The 23,048-nt window shown below is 46.4% G+C and overlaps 1 protein-coding gene across 1 annotated transcript in view; it reads right to left on the reverse strand.

Moving 5' to 3' along the window:
• The window catches only part of LOC123753641 (peroxisomal acyl-coenzyme A oxidase 3-like), a 171,150-nt gene that overhangs the window by 66,887 nt on the left and 81,215 nt on the right, over positions 1–23,048 (reverse strand). The window contains exon 5 of the mRNA XM_069324089.1: positions 7,652–7,826. Within this exon, the coding sequence (XP_069180190.1) occupies positions 7,652–7,826 (175 nt within the window). The remainder of the gene's footprint in view (positions 1–7,651; positions 7,827–23,048) is intronic.

The following is a 23,048-nucleotide window of genomic DNA, read 5'->3' on the forward strand; positions in this document are numbered from 1 at the left end:
CCACAACAAAACCTAGCCAGTCCCTGAACCGTGGATGAATTGGGACATGCCAATAAGCATCCCGGAGGTCCAGGGACACCATCCAAGCTCCCTGCTCCAAGAGGGGCCGAACCTGAGACAGCGGACAGCGTAGTCATCCAAAAGGAGGGGCCATGAACCCAGGGGTTCAGACGGGACAAGTCCAGAATGAACCGCAGGTCCGCGCAGTCCCGTTTCGGAACTGAAAACAGACGGGAAACCCATCTGAGGGACGACGTCGTTTCGACGACGCACAAGCGTACCCACTCCAAGACAACTCGACAGAGCGCAGGGGAAGAAACCTGCCCTGCCAGCCCCGACCCCCAAAAGGGGGGAGGGGCCACCCAACGCCACCGCAAGCCGTGAGATACGACCTGAAAGGCCCACAAGTCGTGGGACCAGGCACGGGCGAACAGTGCAAGCTGCCCCCCCATCGCCCCGTCAAGGGGGCAAACGGCGAAAGGGCCTGCGACCCTTACGAGACCCAGAACGCCGCACAGCGCGAACACCGCGCCGACCAGACGAGGGAGGGTCCGCAGGAGGAGCCAACCCCGAACCTGACACCAGAGGCCTACCACGACGAGAGGAACCCCGAGCCCTGGCACGACCTTTCCGGGAAGACCCACCCTGGGACCCCCGAAAAACCAACAAGTCTGACATCGGACGGCAAGCCGCCGACGCAGCCTGAATAAACTGCGCCACGGCCGACTCCTCAAACAGAAGGACAAAAAGGTGAAGAACGCCTAAGAGCCAGAGCCCAAGCAGATTCCACGGAGGAACCCAGCATCGCCTGCCAACACGTGAGACGGGAAGCATAAAACAGGGAAACCGCATCCCGCAAAATCGGCGTGAACAGCTTTAACAAGGCAACCGACGAACGCGCAGCGGAGGACAAGGTGCCGGACCCCGGGACGGACTCAAGCGTCCTCACATCCTCCACGAGCCAATCCGAAGTCAGCTCCAGGAGGGAAAAGAACCGCAAGGTCGAAGCCAAAAGGCCCCGAGCGCGCAAGTCCTCCGCAACGAGTGCCGCCGAAAGGGAGGGAACCTGCACATGGAGCTGAATAACGCCCACATCGCGGAAAAGGGCAGGGGCAAACAAGCACTCATTCAGGTACTCAAGCTCGCCCCCCAGGAAAACCTGAAGCACCGTGGAAGCTTCCCGCCACTCCAGCGTGCGGGAACGACAGAAGGAATGCCAGGTATCAAGAACAAACAAGGGGGAGTCTGCTAGCCAGGACGACTCCGCAACCTCGTAACGGAGCCAGAGAGGGAACGAGGTCCCAAACCTGAATGCGGACGGATCCATTTTCGAGGCATAATCCGGGTCACGCAGGAGGTAAGCTGCAAAGGCCGCTCGCACCACACCAGGTTGGATGCGATAAGCCGAAAACCTCCGGAAGGACGGAACCGACGTACGCGGGGGAACACGGAACCGAACCCGGGGAGGGGCCGACACCAAATCCAACTCGTACGCAGAGGGGGGAAAAGAAAACCCCACTCCTTGTAACAATAAGCCCCGCTCAGAGGAAAGAAAAACCCAGGCGGGGTCCATCGGGGGCCCCCAAGTCAGCTCCTCCCCAGCCTCGAGGTCCTTCACCACAGGACCCGAGGCCGAGTCCCCCCCCCCTAGCCCCGACCCCACAAGACAAGGACGGAGCAGCCGGAAAAGCTGGAGGAAGGGGGCCCCACTGGTCAGACCCAGAAGCTTCGGCCAGGAGACAAGACTCGAATGCCTCTGCTGCCCCCTCGGAAGGGGCACCCCTCGAAGCTGCCCGAGTCTTGAGATGAAGTAACCCCTGCTCCGACCCCAAAACCTTCAGACACTTCGGGGCCGGAAGCAGGGGGGGGATGGACCTTAACGAACAGAAGGGGAAGGACGAGGAGTTGCGGACTGAACCAGGATCGAAGCGACCCCCACCCCCAAGTCCGGGTCTCAAAAAGCAAAGCGGGGCAGCCCCGGGGCATCCGGGTGAGCAACCAACCGAGCGCGTTGCAACAGACGAAACCTAGACTGCAACGCATGCGCCGCCTGTACCCGAATAGAATCAGAGGATTGGGTAAATTGAGTCACAAGCAAGCAGCAACACTCACAGGACTCAGGGTCGAAAGTATCACCGACCCAACAGGCAGCGTGGCAGAGGCAAAAACAATGAGGGTCACCCTGAGACAAGGGGACCGAGCAACCCTCAAACTCGCACACCGCGAGTGGGGACTCCAGGGTCACATCCATCGGACCCACGCGCTCCCTAGGGGATTCCCAGGGTCCTGAGCGTTTACTTTAAGAGGACTCGCGCTCAGGTAGTCCCAGGCAGGGTGCTGCAAACTGGCGCCCAAAACTACCAAGCAAACTTCTATAGCTGAACCCCAGGGACGTGTACACTCACAGGGACCTAGCAGGGGGCGCCACCGAGGAGAACCGTGGAAGGGCAAAAACAAACTGAATAAAATGACAGAACCCCCCACCAAGCAAAAAGAAAAAGAAAAACAAAACCCCGCAAGAGGACAGCGAACCCCAAGGAACAGAGCTGGCCGCGATGTCGGGAATACAAGCTGAGCAGCACCCTGCGCCCCTACCAGTGCAAACTGCCTCTTACCTGCCGGTAACAAGGGAGAACAGAACACCCAAGAGCCCAACAGGCGGCCGAAAAACCGAAAGGGAAAACGGACCAGCAGAGGCAGACCCCGAGGAGCCTGTGGAAGGTGGTCACAAGCCCCAAGGGCAGTACTTACAGGGCACCTAGGGAAGGAAGCCCTAGGCACATGCAGCCCGAGTACTGAAGATAACTCCTGGCTCTCGCACCCACAAAACCAACACCACACGCAAAGCACAGTGCAGTAGCGACACCGGAGCCAGAGCACACGACCATCGCCTATAGCATCAGCCTCAAGAACTGAGGTGTAGGTAGCCGGTGTGGGGGTGTAGGTAGCCGGTGTGGGGGGTCCAGGGCTCCCCCCTTCCCCCTCCTGGTGAGGGGGGAGCTGCGCAGACAGCGGCGCGGCGGTGTGTGACGTCACACTAGTTTGCTTGTTTTCGGTTGGGGAGTTCTATCCACTAGTTCGGCTTTTGGTAGCAATTTTAACCAGAATAGGGGTTTGTTTTGAGGCGCTTACCTTTCTGGGTGCCTGTTCCGGTCGATGGCAGACATAGAATGCTTCCAACCACACGGGGGCTTCTATAGGCCATTGCTGCCCTTGCTTCTCTGTGGGGGCCCGGTTCTGACCGTGGTCCCCGGTAGGCCTAAGAACTCCATACACATGACTGATGCCAAAGTCTGACATTAGCATATCAGCCTGGGATAGCTCCAGGGAGCCGACGGGGCTCCCCCCCAGAAAAACTACGAAAAATGAATCAGAGACATTGAAATAATTAGGTAATTATCTCTTTGTGGCAACTCTGGCCTGACAGCTGGCGAGCAACAGACCGCCTGGGACGCACACTGAGTCAGTGCCTGTTTTTTTGCCAGACTTCCCCGCCCTATAGCGGGCAATATATGCCACTTACGATTGTTTTATTATTTTTCCCATGATCAGTTTACAGAAATTAACTGGTTAGGAATAAAAAAAATATTTTTTTTTTTTATGCGCCTGTGGGTGTCAAATGGTATATAGCCATGCGCCATTTAAGGGTTAAAGAAAAGGAAGAATCCATGGGAAAGCCACCAGAAAGGGCTGCTGGTACGGCCCAGAAGCCTTGGCAGGAGGAACAGGCTCGAAAACCTCAGTCCCAAACCCGAACGGGGCAGCCCCCAAAACCGCCTGAGTCTCGGCTCCAACTAAACCCCGCCACCCGTAAATGGTCCGGAGCCGGGAACAGGGAGGGAAAGAGGCAAACAGCACCTAACCAAAACCGGACGGCCCCGGGGCATCTGAGTGGGGAAACCAACCTAGCGTGTTGCAGCAACCTAACCTAGCTTACAACACGGATGCCGCCTGTTCTCTGAACAGTAATAACATCAGGAGAGTACTGGAGAACAAACAGAGAATATCTCTCGCAAGACTCCGGGTCAAGGTGTCAGTGGCCCAACAGGCAGCATGACGGAGGTAAAAGTGGCGACTGTCACCCGGAGACAAGGGCACAGCAACCAACAAACCCGCCCAAGAAGGGTTGGAACCCGGAAAACACATTCAATGGTCCACCGAGCCCCGACACGGTTTTCCAGGGCCCGTAGGGTAACAACTACGGGAAGCCTGGGCAAGGTTAAAACCCAAAACTAACAGGTGGTAGAGGACAACACTGAAAACCCCTGCGACGTGTACAATCACGGGGGCTTAGCAGAGGGCCACCAAACACTACCAGTGGAACTATAGCCACACTAGGCAGACCCCCACCAGGCAAATGAAAATAAAAACTAAAGAAAAATCCCGCAAAAGTACACCATCCCCACAGCCAACAGGAACCGGTCGCCGCTTAAGTGGCAGGTCCCGCAACACCTTGACGCCCTAACCAGCACAATACCAGTCCCTACCCAGGGCCAAACAAGGGCCCCAAGCCCCAGCTGGCCCCAAGGGCGAGGCAAATGCAGAGCAGCAAGAACCTCTACAGGAATGGTTCCCAAACGCCCCAGGGAAGATAACCCTGTCATGCAGGGGCAGTACTCACAGGACGCTTAGGAAAGGAAGCCCCCTAAGCGCATGCAGCTCCGGAACTGATGAGGAACACCTGGCCATCGCACAACACACCACACGACAGTGAACGCCACACAAGGCAAACACCGCCTAGGAAACTGAGGCCAGAGAAGCGCCTATCCCAGTTGACATTAGCTTATGAACTGATGCTAGGCAGCTGGCGTGGTGAGGTCCAGGGCTCCCCTTCCCTCTCGGGGTGGGGAGGGCTGCATGGATGATCGGCGCAGCAGTAAAGTGTGATGTTTGCTTATTTGCTTGCTTCCTTGGGATTGTAGGGAATTTCTACCTCTCTGTTCGGTTTTATGTTTATGTTTTTTAGCATGTGGAGTTTGTTTTGTTATGCCTACTTTTCTGGGTGCCTAACCCCGGTCGATGGCAGATAAGGAAAACCCCCAACCATAGAGGGTTTTCCAGGGCCATTGCTCCCTGCAACCTCTCTGAAGGGGCCAGGTTCTGGCTCATGGTCCTGGTTGATACCTGGTTAATGAGGTTCTGGGAGTTCTTTTACTCTCCAAGCCCGGCCCGAGGCCAGGCTTGACTTGTGAGAGTTTGGTCCACTAGGCTGTTGCTTGGAGCAGCCCGCAGGCCCACATACCCACCACAGCCCGGTTGGTCCGGCACTCCTTGGAGGAATAAATCTAGTTTCCTCTTGAAGATGTCCATGGTTGTTCCAGCAATATTTCTAATGTTCGCTGGGAGGGTGCTGAACAACCGTGGACCTCTGATGTTTATACAGTGTTCTTTGATTGTGCCTATGGCACCCCTGCTCTTCACTCTTTCTATTCTGCATTTTCTTCCATATCGTTCACTCCAGTACGTTGTTATTTTACTGTGTAGATTTGGTACTTGGCCCTCCAGAATCTTCCAGGTGTATATTATTTGATATCTTTCTCGTCCTCTTTCTAGTGAGTACATTTGGAGGGCTTTGAGACGATCCCAATAATTTAGGTGCTTTATCACATCTATGCTTGCCGTATATGTTCTCTGTATTCCCTCTATTTCAGCAATCTCTCCTGCTCTGAAGGTGAAAGTGAGTACTGAGCAGTACTCAAGACGGGACAACACAAGTGACTTGAAGAGTACAACCATTGTGATGGGATCCCTGGATTTGAAAGTTCTCGTAATCCATCCTATCATTTTTCTGGCTGACGCAATATTTGCTTGGTTATGCTCCCTAAACATTAGGTCGTCAGACATCATTATTCCCAAATCCTTTACATGTTGCTTTCCTACTATGGGCACATTTGATTGTGTCTTGTACTCTGTATTATATTTAAGGTCCTCATTTTTACCGTACCTAAGTACCTGGAATTTATCACTGTTAAACATCATGTTATTTTCTGATGCCCAGTCGAAAACTTTATTAATATCAGCTTAAAGTTTTTCAATGTCTTTAGCCGAAGTAATTTTCATACTGATTTTTGTGTCATCTGCAAAGGATGGTACGAAGCTGCCGCTTGTATTTTTGTCTATATCTGATATGAGAATAAGGAAAAGCAGCGATGCAGGGACTGTACCCTGAGCTACAGAGCTTTTAACTTCGCTCGGACTAGATTTTATATGGTTGACCGTTACTCGCTGAGTCATGTTTGACAGAAAACTGAGTATCCAGCGTCCTACTTTACCGGTTATTCCCATTGACTTCATTTTGTGTGCTATCACGCCATGGTCACATTTATCGAAAGCCTTTGCGAAGTCCGTGTATATCACATCAGCATTCTGTTTTTCTTCTAATGCCTCAGTGAGTTTGTCGTAGTGATCAAGTAGCTGTGAGAGGCACGATCTTTCCGCTCAAAATCCATGTTGGCCTGGGTTGGTCTCCATGAAATTGGTGACCTGACTCCTAATCCCTCTCTCAAATACTTTTATTATGTGCGATGTTAGTGCAACTGGTCTATAATTCTTTGCCAATGCTTTGCTCCTTCCCTTGTGTAGAGGGGCTATGTCTGCTACTTTAAGTGTATCTGGTATCTCCCCCGTGTCCAAGCTCTTCCTCCACACTATACTGAGTGCCTGTGCTACCAGCACTTTGCATTTCTTTATAAATATTGATTACCATAAATCTGGACCCGGGGCCGAGTGCATGGGCATGTTTTCAATTTCTCTTTCAAAGTCTAGTACGCTCGTGTTGATATCAGTTATATTTACAGGGGTTTGGATATCACGCATAAAGAAATTGTTTGGATCTTCCACTTTCATGTTGTTTATTGGAGTGCTAAACATGTCCTCATACTGCTTTTTTAGGATTTCACTAATTTGTTTGTCATCCTCTGTGTATGAACCTTCACTTGTAGGAATAGGTCCAATACTGGCAGTGGTTTTTGCTTTAGATTTCGCATATGTGAAGTAGTATTTTGGATTTTTCTTTATTTCCTGAATTGCTTTCTGTTCTAACTGCCTTTCTTCAGTTTGATGTGAGTGTTTCAATTTCCGCTCGATTTCTTCAATCTCCCTATTTAAAGTATTCCTTCTTTGATGGGAAATTCGTGTCTGCATAAGCATTTCCGTTATTTTTTTCCGTCGTTTATAGTGTCGTCTGCGTTCTCTTTCTACGTTGGATCTCTTTTTGGCTTTCCTCAAAGGAACATGTTTCAGACAGACTTGATACGCTTTCGAAGTCAGTTTTTCTATTCATTCTGTAGGACTTGTATTACTTAAACAGTTTCCCATGGAATGTTTGCAAGTTCCCTGTTTATTATCTCCCAGTTTATCTTTTTATTATTAAATTTGAATTTACTGAATAGCCCCTCTCACTTTATCAACGTTTTAGGTCTATTCTGAGTATTGATGGTCGTTTGCACTTCAATGAGCTTATGATCTGAGTATGTGGTATCTGATATCGTAATGTCTCTGATTATGTCTTCATAGGTCCCTGGTAGGTCTGAACTATATAGCTAATGTCCTGGTTTAATATATAACATACATTAGCCCGATAAGCTCCAGGGAGCCATAGGGGGCTCCCCTCAGAAATATATATTAAAATCTATGTTGAAATTCAACTCACCCATTGTCAACTCCATTCAGTCCAATTTTATGGCCCATGTCAACGATTGTGACCCCTGGATATGGCATAAGGGTCCGAGGATCTCGTATTGCAACTATGAAGCTGTGAAGCCCTTGACACACTCCATCAGGAGTATATAACTGGGCAAAGACAAGGGCATGGCTTGCTGTTTTACCTGTAATATAACAAACACTTGTAGTACATAAATAAATAAATAAATAAATAAATAAATAAATAAATAAATAAATAAATAAATGTTTATTTAGGTAAGGTACATACATACAAGAGATTTTACAAAGTTTGTTAGGATTAATAGATAGAGCTAGTACATCCAATGCCTAAAGCCACTATTACGCAAAGCGTTTCGGGCAGGAAAAACATTAATGACTAAAGCTTAAAACTAATGGGTAAAAAGAATAAAATGTGTTGAGAACAAATAAAAATAGAGGTAAAAGAGGGGGGAACATGGTTGAAAAAGCAGCACAAATACAATTACAAATTATTACAGAAAATTACATTCAAACAGCGTTGTTTTGAAAAAAAACAAAAAACATACATGGGTTGACAACAGAGGGGTAAGGTAGGTTACAGGGAATTTATTAGGTAGTGCTTAGTTTTTATCTTAAACTGGTTGAGAGAGGTACTGTCTTTAACATGGTTGGGAAGATCATTCCACATTCTGGGTCCCTTGATTTGAAGAGCATTTCTAGTATGATTAAGTCGTACTCTAGGAATATCAAAACTGTATTTATTTCTGGTGTGGTGCTCATGGGTTCTGTTACAACCTTCAATGAATCTTTTGAGGTCAGGATTGGCATTACAGTTCAGCGTTTTATATATGTATAATACACATGAGAGAATGTGCAATGACTTAATATCTAACATATTCAGAGATTTGAGTAGGGGTACCGAGTGATGTCTGGGGCTAGAGTTGGATATTGTCCTAATAGCAGCTTTGTGTTGAGTAATTAGAGGACGTAAATGATTTTGGGTAGTAGAACCCCAAGCACAAATGCCATAGTTGAGATATGGATAGATGAGGGAGTAATAGAGAGTCACCAGGGCAGAACGGGGTACATAATATCTGATCTTAGAAAGAATGCCAACAGTTTTTGAAACTTTTTTTGAATATATTTAGAATGTGTCCCTGGAAATTCAGCTTGTGGTCGATGAGAACGCCAAGGAATTTGCCATCTAATTTGTTACAAATTTGGGTATTGTTTATTTTGAGATTTATATGATTAGAGGATTTATTGCCAAACAGAATATAAAACGTTTTGTCAATGTTAAGGGTGAGTTTGTTGGCAGTTAGCCAAAGATGGACTTTCTCTAGCTCAGTATTTACTGTGACATTTAGAGCAAGGGGGTCAGGACTGGAGTAAATGAAGGTTGTGTCGTCAGCAAATAGAATTGGTTTGAGGTGTTGGGAGGCATTTGGGAGGACATTAATGTAGATGAGAAAGAGGAGAGGGCCAAGTATGCTGCCCTGAGGAACACCAATGTTGATGGGTAGGGTGGGAGAAATTGTATTATTCACAGAAACATACTGGAGCCTGTCAGTAAGATGTTAGTACATGTTATTGTACATAAATCATGAGCTGCACAGCAACCTTGTCAAAGCATTTGTATCTTAACTCATTGGTCAAAGCAAAATTTAACATTTCTTCATGTGTCATTATGAAGTCTTTCAAGCTCAGCTTCATTTTCCTGCTTAAATACATTTCTTAAGCCATTATCTAGTGTTCCTTTCTGCAATGCATGGAACCATAAAATATTAGTAACAGTCAAGGCCCCACCTCAACTCCTCCCCAAGTAAGTAAGTAATTATCAAAAGAAGGCACCAAACCGGGAAGGCTATGTAGCACCATCAAAAACGCAAAATAATCAGAGGGCGCTAAATATCACCAAGGATGCCAATACGAGAACAAAAACGCATAAGGCGAACGATATCAAAAGTATCCGAGTCACCAAGAATTCTATCGAGGGACAGGCGACCGCGAGGGGCAGTCGGAAAGCAAGACACACGCTCGTCCTGGAAGTCAGGACATTCAAGAAGGACATGCACGACCGTAAGAGGGACAATGCAACTAGGACAATAAGGAGCAGGGCGGCGCTCCATCAAGTGACTATGGGTTAAGAGAGTATGGCCAATACGCAACCTCGCCAGAGCTGTTTCCCGCCGCCGGTTACGGTGGAAGGAGGACGGCCACGAGGAAACACAGCATTTAAGAGTACGTAGCTTGTTACCAGTAACAGACAACCAAGAAGCCTGCCAACGGGTAAGGACTGAGGAATGGATAACTGGGTAAAAGTCGGAATACGGAATGCCTTTACGAGAGATGGGACAAGAGCGGACAGCTTCCTTGGCGGCAGCATCCGCACGCTCATTTAAAGACACACCAATATGGCTGGGAACCCAACAAAACTCAACCGACTTAAATTTACTGTGAACAAGAAACAGCCAATGCTGGATCTCGACAACTACTGGATGAACCGGATTAAAGGACCCGAGAGCCATGAGGGCACTACGAGAGTCAACAACAACTACAAAGGAAGACTGACAACGAGAAAGCAGGAGACGAAGAGCATAGAGAATAGCATAAAGTTCCGCTGTAAAGATGCTAGTCTCCGGAGGTAAGCGACACATATAAGTGTGATCAGGAAAAACAACAGAGTAGCCAACACCGTCCGCTGACTTAGACCCATCGGTGAAGACAGAAACGGAGCGGGAGTGAGAAGAAAAGTGCTCGAGGAAAAGGCGTTTTAGAACCGTAAGAAGGGTAAAAGCTTTAGTGATACGGGTCAAGGATGTACAAAACCGCGGAAGAGGGACCCTCCACGGGGGCAAAGAAGGAACAACACGAGGAGAAACATCAGAAATACGAACGGAAAGTGAATCCTGTAGGCGAGATAACCGGACAGAAAGAGGGAGGTGGTGAAGAGGAACAGGAACCGCAGGAGGGGTAAAAGTTAAAGCACGACAGAGGTGAGAGGAAGGATGTTGCAAGGACCGCGCAAGATAGCGAAGACAGTAGCGATCACGGCGGTCCTGGAGAGACAGGAAGCCAGTGTCAACATACAAGCTAAGGATGGGAGTCGAACGAAAGGCACCAGAACTGAGGCGCAACCCAGTATGGTGCAAAGCATCAAGACGGCGAAGAGTAGAAGGAGAAGCAGACGAGTAAGTAGGGCAACCATAATCGAGCTTAGACAGGACGAGAGAGGAATGTAAAGCAAGGAGAGTGCGCCTATCTGACCCCCAAGAAGTATGGGACAAGACCCGAAGGAGGGTAAGGGCCTTAGAGCACTCAACACGGAGGTAAGAGATATGGGGAGACCAAGACAAACGAGTGTCAAGGAATAGCCCCAAAAGCTTCGCGGAATCTTTGTATTCAAGGGGATGACCATAAAGGGACAAAGAGGGACGAAGAACAACCCGTTTCCGCGTAAAAGTCATGGCACAAGTCTTAGAAGTAGAGAACTTGAAGCCATGATCTGTGGCCCAAGACGACACGGCATCAATTGCAAATTGAAGCCGGCGTTGAAGGAGAGGCGAATCATCACCCTGACAACAAAGGGTAAGATCATCGACATAGAGAGCGGAGAAGACACCAGAAGGAAGAGAGGAAAGAAGACCATTGAGGGCAACCAGAAAAAGAGTAGTGCTCAGAACACTACCCTGGGGCACACCTTCGTATTGCTGAAAAGAGGGAGAGAGAGCGGTATCAAGGCGCACCCGAAAGGAACGACGAGAGAGGAAGCTGCGGAGAAAGAGAGGGAGATGACCACGAAGGCCAAAAGAATGAAGTTGAGATAGGATATGATAACGCCAAGTGGTGTCGTAAGCCTTTTCCAGGTCAAAAAGGACGGCAACAACGGAGGTCTTCGCAGCAAAAGCAGTACGAATATAGACCTCCAAGTTCACCAGGACATCTGTCGTGCTGCGGCACTTGCGGAAACCAAATTGAGAAGGGGAGAGGAGGTGATGGTGTTCCAGGAACCACATCAGACGAACGTTAACCATACGTTCAAAGAGTTTGCAGACACAACTTGTGAGAGCAATAGGGCGAAAGTCCTTAGGGGAAGTACCCAGAGACCCCGGTTTGCGAACAGGGAGGACAACGGCATCGAGCCAGTCCTCAGGGACTGACGACGACTCCCAGATCCGATTATACAGACTCAGTAAATACTGAGACGTGCTCGGAGGGAGATGGCGAAGCATCTCATAATGAACACCATCGGAGCCCGCCGCCATAGAACCGCAGAGGGCCAGGGCAGAACGAAGTTCAGAGAGAGAGAAGGGATCATTATAGGGAAGCTGAAGAGGAGTGCAGAAATCTAAAGGACGAGACTCAAGGACAGGTTTACGAAGAAGGAAAGATTGGAGAAGATGAAGACCAGAGCTAACAGAAGAAAAGTGGAACCCAGTTCGGAAGCGACCTGCAACGGGTCCGCCACAGGAGTATCATTGAGGTGAAGGACCGGTGAAACATCGGGAACAAACTTACCCGCTATCTTGCGGATACACTTCCAGATCTGGGCCAGAGGGGTTTCGGACGTAATTGTTGAGACATAAGATGCCCAACATTCACGTTTAGCCGTACGGATGGCCCTACGGGCCACCGCACTCGCTTTCCGAAAGAAAAGAAAAGAATCGGTCGTCTGCCTACGGCGGTGCCTCTTCCAGGCTGCACGCTTACAGCGGACAGCCCGAGCACAGTCCGCATTCCACCAGGGAACGCACTTCCGTGGACCCCGGGAGGAAGTGCGAGGGATAGAGCGGAGGGCAGAGTTGAAGACAGTGTCATGAAAAAGGAGGAGAGCGCGAGAGAGAGGCAGAAGGGAGAGGTCAGAGAGAGTAGCACTGAGGGAAAATAGGGTCCAGTCCGCCTTAGCAAACTGCCACCTAGGGAAAGAGAGGGAAGGGCGAAAAGAGAAAAAGGAAACAAGGATGGGGAAATGATCACTTCCATGGAGGTCATCAAGAACCTGCCACGTGAAATCTAAGTAAAGAGAAGAAGAGCAGAGAGAAAGATCAAGACAAGAAAGGATGCGAGTCCGAGAGTCCAAATGAGTGGGCTCACCAGAATTCAGAAGAGACAGGGAAGAAGAGAGGAGAAACGGCTCAAGTAGGCGACCCCGGGTATTCGTCAGAACGTCACCCCAAAGGGAATGACGACAATTGAAGTCACCCAGCAGGAGCACAGGCTCCGGCAGGGAGTCTAGGAGGTGTTTCAAATCAGGAAGAGAAAGCGGGACACTCGGGGGGAGATAAATCGAACAAACAGTGTACCATTTCCCCACAAAGACACGAGCAGCAGAACAATGGAGAGGTGAAGGAAAAAGTAAAGGAACAAAGGGAACATCAGCATGAATCAAAAGAGCAGAAGAATTAGAAGCCCCAGCAACAGCTGGGGGGGGGGGGGAGAGAAAGGAATAGCCACGAAAACGACCAGGACGAGCACCAAGCATCGGCTCCTGGAGACAGACACAAAGGGACGAAAACCGCAAAATCAGAAGTTGGAGTTCGAGGAAATTAGCGTAATAGGAAGGAGAGGAGCCAGGTTTACGCTTCTGACGTAAAGAGACAGGTGTTCCAGCAACCACGTACTGGGCAACGGAGTCTAGCGTCTCAACAGGAGAAGCTGAACGAGAGTACACATGACGGCCGTTTGGAGAGCGATGGACATCAGCCCGCACCGACAGGCGGCGGGGAGAGTCAAGAGACGGAGGGAAAAGATGGGAAGGAGGAACGGAGGGAGACGAGGAAGAAGACACAGGAGACACGACAGACCGGGTAGAAGGAAGGGGAACCCCAGACAGAGGACCAGGAGGAGGATCCTTCGGGAGAGAACCCAAAGGAACAGAAGAGGGGGCAGTGGGCGCATCAGGGTCCAAGGCCCGGAAACGGTTGTGAGTCTGAGGAAGGCGGGAAGGACGAGGAGAGGAAGAGCACAACATGCGAGCATAAGAGATATTAGCATAAGGCGGGAGCCGGCGAACCTGGCGTCTCGCCTCAGGAAAAGATAAACGCTCCCGGTGCTTCAAGTTGAGGACGGCTGCCTCAAGCTTGTAATGGACACACACACGGGAGAAGGCAGGATGGGCCTCACCGCAGTTGAGGCAACGAGCCTGGGGAGAAGTGCACTCCGACTTAGAGTGACCTTCGCCACCACACAAAGGACAGAGAGAGACAGTCCCGGAGCAGCGGAGGGTACCATGCCCAAACCTCCAGCACTTGTTGCAGAGCCGAGGAGAAGGAATGTACTCCTGGACAGAGCACCTGGCACCAGCAAGAATGACAGAGGGTGGAAGGGTCCTACCATCAAAGGTAATCTTCACAACCCGGAGGGGTTGACGGCGACTACCACGAGGGGGACGAGTAAACGTGTCCACCTGGAGAATAGAATGGCCCTGGGCAGCAAGGATATGTCGAATATCGTCGTGGCAGTCGCGCAGGTCGCGAACACCGGTCGCAACATGGGGCGGGAGCAAAATAGTGCCAACACTGGCATTCAACTGAGCGTTCTTCGAGACCCGAACAGGGGTCACGCCAAGGCAGGATAAGGCAGCCAAGCGGGAAGCAGCATCCTGAGAAGGAGCAGCAACGACACGTGTACCGAGACGAGTGGGGCTGAAAGTAATGGAGGCATCCACGGAATCAACGAGATGTTGATGGAGGGAGAAATCGTCAGGAGGCGCAGAATCAAGAGGGAGGAGATCAAAATATTTGGCCCACGAAGCGGGACCAAACAAGGCTTGATAGGTAGCAGAACTGGAAGGAATCGAGCGAGGGCGACCGTGACGAGGACGGCGGTGAGAACCCCCAGAGAGAGAGGGGTTAAAAGGCGCAGTAGTTACAACTAGAGAAGGAGCCGCGCCAGGGGACGAGGTAGTCACCACTGGGGGCTTGGGGCTCGACCCAACCACAGAGGAGGGAGGGGAGCCAGGGGAAGGAGTCAGAGAGGCCAAAGGAGGAGCAAGGTCGGGGCCCAATGCAGCGGAGGCTACAGAGCCCGGTCTTCCAATACGGACCGACTCGGGGGCTTGGTCGCCCACCCCACGAGCCTGAGAAGGTAAACCAGAAGCAGCCGAAACAGGGGTTATCATCATTACGAAAAGAATAATTCATTCACGAATGTGCCCCCACACCCACCATGGAGCCACAATTAGAGGCAGGACACCCAACAAGAAGCTATCGCCGATCTTGCCGGGGCCTCCTAGGGGTGCGTCGTGAGTATACGCCCCACAAACGCCACCTTAAGAAACCGACAGTACGTCGAGATCGGGTTCAGTGACGAAAGGGGGATTGACAATAAAAGGTTCCCCTCGCTCTCGACGTCGGGTACTACAGTTCTACGGGTGCAAGAGTATGCCTCCTCAAGCACCCGGGCGTCAAAATAGAAGTAGTCAAGGGAAGAACCAGAACGAGCAAAAGGTCGGCAGGAAACGGCAAGCAGATAGGAGAAGAGGGGGGAGAAAGACGAAACAGAAGGAAAAGGAAAAGATGCCCAGCAGAATTGGAGAGGACGGCAGCAGGAGCACAAGGCGAGAAAAGGACAGAGGACTGTCCCAAGGAGCATCACACTCCGGCAGCCGCCCACTAAGCCCCCACACGGCGACAACGAGCTGAGCGGGGAGGGGGAACTCCTCCCCAAATTCCTCTTTTTTGGGGGGTAACTCATTTGTGGCTCCCTGAAGCTATGTCATTGCAACAGCTTCCAATACTTAGCCACATCAGTCACAGGCATCCTGTTGGCCTTCTGAAGACCAGAGCCAGAACCTGACCCCTGCAAAGCAGCAGAGGGAGCAGGGGATTGACCCTATCACCCCTCAGTGAGAAAGCATCCAGAAAGAAGGCGAGACAAAACAGATAACAGCATGATTCATGAAAACAAAACACTAAAAAAACAAAACAAACACTGCAAAAGAATCGGCAGGTTATACACAGGTATGTAGAAGAATGCAAAAGAATACACAGGTTATATAGAAGTATCTGCATATTTTGTTCACCATAACGAACCACTAAGTTAATATTGTGAGTCAAAAAGCAACGAGGAGTGGCCACCACATCTGCCAGCCAACCTCTCGCTGCCAATCCCTCCCTCAAAAACATCTCACTCGCAAACATCCTCCTCCCACCATAATGTTTTTGCTTTTATTCACTATATAAAGATGTTATTTATATATATATATATATATATATATATATATATATATATATATATATATATATATATATATATATATATATATATATATATATATATATATATATATATATAAGTATCTACATGTTCTGTTCATCATAACTGTTCATCTAAGCTGATATAGTGCACAAAGAGCATAGTGGCCACCCTTACACAGCATGACAAGTCAGGAAGATGATGCCACCTCCCTCACCAAAATTGGCTTCTCTCAACACTCCTTTTGCTGTTATTACACTATATATATACATGTTATATATAAGTATCTACATTTGTGTTCACCATAACAAACCACTAATCTTGTATGGTGACGGCAGACGGTAACAGGTGGCCACATACAACTGATGCTCACTCCCTCCTTTACTGGTTCAAGGCCACACACACTAACATACCTCCTTTAAGTAATTATCTAAGTGTAATTACCTAAGTGTAGTTACAGGAAGAGAGCTACGCTCATGTTGTCCCGTCTTCCCAGCACTCATTGTCATATAACGCTTCGAAACTACTGACAGTTTTGGCCTCCACCATCTTCTCACTTAACTTGTTCCAACCGTCTACCACTCTGTTTGCGAAAGTGATTTTTCTTATATTCCTTCGGCATCTTTCTTTAGTTAGTTTAAATCTATGACCTCTTGTTCTTATAATAATAATAATAATAATAATAATAATAATAATAATAATTTTTATTTAGGCAAAGGTACATACATAAAGAGATTTTACAAAGTTTGTTGGCTTTATAGATAAGAGCTAGTACATACAATGCCTAAAGCCACTATTACGCAAAGCGTTTCGGGCAGGAAAAAACACTACTGACTAAAGCTTAAAACTAATGGGTAAAAAGAAAAAAATGCGTTGAGTTCAAATAAAAATAGAGGTAAAAGAGGGGGGAACATTGTTGAAAAAACAGCACAAATACAATTACAAATTATTACAGAAAATTACATTAAAACAGCGTTGATTTGAAAAAAAAAAAAAAACATACATGGGTTGACAATAGAGGGGTAAGGTAGGTTACAGGGAATTTATTAGGTATAGCTTCGTTTTTAACTTAAACTGGTTGAGAGAGGTACTGTCTTTAACATGGTTGGGAAGGTCATTCCACATTCTGGGCCCCTTGATTTGTAGAGCATTTCTGGTTTGATTAAGTTGTACTCTAGGAATATCAAAACTATTTATTTCTGGTGTGGTGCTCATGGGTTCTGTTACAACCTTCTATGAAGCTTTTGAGATCAGGATTGGCATTACAGTTTAGCGTTTTATATATGTATAGTACACATGAGAGAATGTGCAGTGACTTAATGTCTAACATATTCAGGGATTTGAGTAAGGGTACCGAGTGATGTCTGGGGCCAGAATTGGATATTGTCCTAATAGCAGCTTTGTGTTGAGTAATTAGAGGACGTAAGTGATTTTGGGTAGTAGAGCCCCAAGCACAAATACCATAGTTGAGATATGGATAGATAAGGGAGTAATAGAGAGTCACCAGGGCAGGGCGTGGTACATAATATCTGATCTTAGAAAGAATGCCCACAGTTTTTGAAACTTTTTTTGATATGTTTAGAATGTGTCCCTGGAAATTCAGCTTGTGGTCAATGAGAATGCCAAGGAATTTGCCATCTAATTTGTTACAAATTTGGGTATTGTTTATTTTGAGATTTATTTGATTAGAGGATTTATTGCCAAACAGAATATAGAAAGTTTTGTCAATGTTAAGGGTGAGTTTGTTGGCAGTTAGCCACAGTTCTTAAAGTTCCAGGTCTCAAGAAATGTTTCCTATCGATTTTATCAATTCCTGTTACTATTTTATACGTAGTGATCATATCACTTCTTCTTCTGTCTTCTAGTTTTGACATATTTAATGCCTCTAACCTCTCCTCTTAGCTCTTGTCCTTCAGTTCTGGGAGCCACTTAGTAGCATGTCTTTGCACCTTTTCCAGTTTGTTGATGTGCTTCTTAAGATATGGGTACCACACAACTGCTGCATATTCTAGCTTTGGGCTAACAAAAGTCGTGAACAATTTCTTTAGTATTTCGCCATCCATGTATTTAACCCTTAAATGGCGCATGGCTATATACCATTTGACACCCAAAGGCACATACAAAAAAAAAAAAAAAAAAAAAAAAAAAAAAAAAAAAAAATATTCTTTTTTCTTCCTAACCTGTTAATTTATGTTCACTGATCATGGGAAAAATAAAAAAAATTTAAGTGGCATATATTGCCCGCTATAGGGTGGAGAAGTCTGGCAAAAAACAGGCGCTGACTCAGCGTGCGTCCCAGGCGGTCTGTTGATCGCCAGCTGTCAGGCCGGAGTTGCCACAAAGAGATAATTACCTAATTATTTAAATGTCTCTGATTGATTTTTCATAGCTTTTTTGCTGCAATATTATTCAATAGTGTGATATATTTATATAATAAAATGAGTGAATCATTGCTGTACTCAAAAATATGGTGTGCATATTGTTGATTCAATTATGTTTATCAAACAGTGAACAAATACTTTGTCGGTTATTACACTATATACACAGGTTAAATATAAGTATCTGCATGTTTTGTTCACCATAACGAACCATTAAGTTGGTATGCTAAGTGGCAGTGGCAGCTGGCTGCCACTACCTCCCTCCCTCACCTCACCTGACTTGCCACCATACTGTTTTTGCTTTTATATACAGACGTTATATATAAGTATTTACATGTTTTGTTCACCATAACTGTACATCTAAGCTTGTATGGTGAGTAAAGGCACAAAGACGTAGCTACTCACACAGTCAGCTGATGGCTGCCACTCTGAAGGCCAGACGCACTAATATTTCTCCTCCAACAATACTGTTTGTGGTGTTATTATGCTATATACACATATTACATATAAATATCTACCTGTGTTATTCACCATACTTGTACAAGTAAACTGGTATGGTGCCCAAAGACCATCGTGGTCATCGGTAAACAACATGATAAATCGTGCAGACGACGCCACCTCCCTCACCAAAATGGCGGCTCCCAACCTACTCCTCTTGCTGTTTATACCCTCTATACACACGTTATATATAAGTATCTACATTTGTATTCACCATAGCGAACCACTAAGCTGGTATGCTGAGTGCAGTCCATGAAAGGTGGCCACACACAGTAAGAAGACATCGCCACCACCCTCCCTCCCACAGCATTTCTCCTCCCTCCATGGCACACAGCGCTAAATATCACCACAATCCTGCTATTATCAGAACCCTGGTCAGTTTTATCACAGTCAGGGGGTCTTCTGTAATAGTATCATCGCTACGTAATAGCATGAACAAGTATATTATGGCATTTTTAGGCAATGCTGTGGTCACAAGCTGAACAGTAGTGCTGTGAGCTCATGCTGCGTGTTTCAGGCTTGGTACCTCACTCAATACTGATGCCCCTAACACCCGGGAATTTGGCCCACGATTTAAAAAAAAAAATGGCGTCTGTTTCCAAGAGCCCTGATGGAGGTGTGGTGAACCCTTTGGATCCGCGGGCCGTTTAAATCTTGTGTAGTACTCCAAAGCATCATATGATGCGATGCGCGATTTACTGCAAGTCGGTCAAAGCATCATATGATGCGATGCGTAATTAAAGGGTTAAAAGCAATTCTGAAGTTAGAAAGTGTAGCATAGGCTCCTCGCACGATGTTCTTTATGTGGTCCTTAGATGATTGTTTTCTATCTAGAACCACCCCTTGATCTCTTTCTTTATCAGAATTCTTTAAAGATTTCTCACATAATTTATAGCTTGTGTGGGGTCTATGTTCTCCAATTCCACATTCCATAACATGGCATTTATTAACATTAAATTCCTTTTGCCAAGTGGTGCTCTATATACTTATTTTTTCCAGGTCATCTTGAAGGGCATGACAATCTCTAAGTTTCTAATCCTTCCTATTATCTTAGCATCGTCAGCAAACATGTTCATATAATCCTGTAGACCAACTGGTAGATCATTTATATAGACAATGAACATCACTGGTGCAAGAACTGAACCCTGTGGTACTCCACTTGTGACATTTCTCCAGTCGAATACATTGCCTCTGATTACTACCATCATTTTTCTATCAGTCAGAAAATTTTTCATCCACGTTAGAAACTTACCTGTCACCTTACCTTACAATCAAATCATCTCAAGATAATGTCACCCCCCTAATATTTTCCAGTTTCCAGAACAGTCTCTTATGTGGAACTCTATCGAAAGCCTTTTTAGGTCCAGATAGATTCAGTCAACCCAACCATCTCTTTCTTGTAAAATCTCTGTGGCTCGATCATAGAAACTGAGTAAATTCGATACACAGAATCTTCCAGACCGAAAACCATACTGTCTGCCTGATATTATATCATTTCTCTCCGGGTGTTCTACCCATTTAGTTTTAATTATTTTTTCCAATATTTTGACTATTACACTTGACAATGATACAGGTCTATAATTGAAGGGGTCTTCCCTGCTGCCAATTTTGTAGATAGAAACTATGTTAGCCTTTTTTTCACACGTCTGCTACAATTCCTGTACAAAGGGATGCCTGAAAGATCAGGTGAAGTGGAATGCTGAGCTCAGATGCACATTCTCTCAGAACCCATGGTGAAACGCCATCTGGACCAACTGCTTTGTTCTTACTTAGCTCCTTTAGCATATTTTCCACTTCATCTCTAGACACCTCTATACGCTCCATGTTGTTCTCTGGAATTCTTATTGTGTCTGGTTCTCTGAAGATCTCATTTTGTAAAACACATTTTTGGAAGTTTTCATTTAATGTTTCACACATTTCTTTTTCATTTTCCGTGTATCTGTCCCCCATTTTCAACCTCTGAATATTATCCTTTACTTGCAGCTTGCTTTTAATGAATTTAGAGAAAAGGCCTGGATCTAATTTACATTTGTCTGTTATACCGTTCACAAAGTTCCTCTCTGTCTCTCTCCTTATTGACATGTAGTTGTTTCTTGCATCTTTGTATCGCTGGGATGTTTGGGGGTTTGGCCTCTTTCTATAATGATTCCATGCTTGTGTCTTTTGATCTCTGGCCCTCTCGCAATTTCTGTTGAACCAACTCTGTTTCCTAGGTCTGCTTATCTGTTTTGGTATGAATGTTTGTGTGCCTTCATCATATATTGTGCAAAATTTGGCATATATCTTCCATTTGGCATTTACTCTCTTGCCTAGCAACAAGTCTGTCCAATTATACCGAAGAAAAAATTTCTAAGTTCCCCATAGCGTCCTCTCTTGAAATCGAGTTTAAGAACTGTTTCACTGTCCCCATTCTCTACTAGATTATATGGCATAGCGTGCCTTCTACTTATCTGTCCAAGAGGACGTGATCACTCATTTCCAAGGGAGGAGGGTACTGGATGTCAAATACCTCTTCTTCTTTCCTGGTGAATACTAGATCCAGTACTGACGGAATATCCCCTTCCCTCATTCTTGTGGCCTGCTTGACGTGTTGATACATGAATGTCTCCAAGATGAGGTTTACAAATCTGCCTGTCCAAATGTCCTCTGTTCTTGCCTCGAATGCCTCCCAGTCTATTACCTTAAAGTTGAAGTCCCCCAGTACCAACAATCAGGGTTTATCTTTGTCAGCTCTTACCATAATCTCTCTCATGACCATTATGAGGCCCTCTTGTTTGTCATCCAGTTCTTCCTTTGTCCACGTGTTGCTTGCTGGTGGGCTGTAGGCATTTAAAATTATCAGCTTATCTTGATTCCAGAGCTGCAATGCCATTATGTCAATATCTTGAGTGTTTTCAAACATTAATTCTCATACCTTCAGGTGTTCTTTCACCAGCACAGCCACTCCTACCCCTTCCTAGTTTTCCTGTCACATCTCCAAACTGAGTATAAGTATAAAGCAAACACAGTATAAAGAATGCTGGTTGTGGTGTTATTACCCTATATACACACATTATATATAAGTATCTACATGTTTTGTTCACCATAACTGTTCAACTAAGTCAGTATAGGTCCCAAAGAGCATAGTGGCCACCCTTACCCAGCATGACAAGTCATGCAGATGTCGCCACCTCCCTCACCAAAATGGCTTCTCCCTACACTCCTTTTGCTGTTATTACACTACATATACACACTATATGTACATGTTAGTGTACATGTATCTACATTTGTATTCACCATAACAAACCACTAAGTTGTTATGCTGTGTCAAAAAGCAGCAAGCAGTGACCACCACACACCAGGCAGCTACCCCTGGCCGCCACTCCCTTCCTCACCTCACCTGACTCGCCAACATTCTCCTCCCACAATAGTGTTTTTGCTTTTATTCACTATATACAGACGTTATATATAAGTATCTGCATGTTTTGTTCACCATAGCAAACCACTAAGCTGATATAGTGAGTCCAGACAGTAAATGGTGGTTACACAGAGTCAGCAGATAACGCTACCTCCCTCCCCCACCAAGATTACTCCTCCCACTACAGCGCTAATTATCACAACAATCCTGCTATTATCAGAATCCTGGTCATTTTAATCACAGTAAGGTGTCTTCTTTAATACTATCATCACTAAATAATACCAGTCACATATATTTCTGACATTTTCAGGCAATGTTGTGGTCACAAGTTGAAAAGCAGTGCTTTGAGCTCATGCTGCGTGCACCAGCCTTGGTGGCTCACTCAGTACTAAGGCTTTCACATCCTGGAATATTGCCCATGATTTTTTTTTTTTAATGGTGTCTGTTTACAAGAGCCCTGAGGAAGGTACTTTGAACCCCGTGTAGCCACGGGCCGTTTAAATCTTGCGTAGTACTCCAAAAGTCATATGAAGTGGTGCGCACTTTCGTGTCAGTTACTCAACACGTCATATGAAGCGTTGCACAGTTTAAGTGTTAATAGTTGGTTGATGAGTGTATTTAAATGATCCATGTAACAGTATACAGTATACTAAAACCAATAATAGAATGTTGTATTGTTCCCAGCAAATAATATAGACCAATCTTTGTGAATGGAATATATTTTAGCATTCCAATGCTCTACACATTTTATTCTATAGATTTCCGAGAACTCATTAATGCAAAAAAAGAACAGAGAAAAACAATCGACTTGATAATGGTCTAGGACGAACCGAAACGTCGTCGTCTCTTCACTTTCTAGTGTGTGGTTTGGTCAACATTTTTCAGCCACCTTATTGTGATTCCTAATCTGCAACAGAGAAAAAACTAATCAGAAATAT

This window comes from Procambarus clarkii, chromosome 13 (assembly GCF_040958095.1).
Source record: "Procambarus clarkii isolate CNS0578487 chromosome 13, FALCON_Pclarkii_2.0, whole genome shotgun sequence".
Lineage (NCBI taxonomy): Eukaryota > Metazoa > Arthropoda > Malacostraca > Decapoda > Cambaridae > Procambarus > Procambarus clarkii.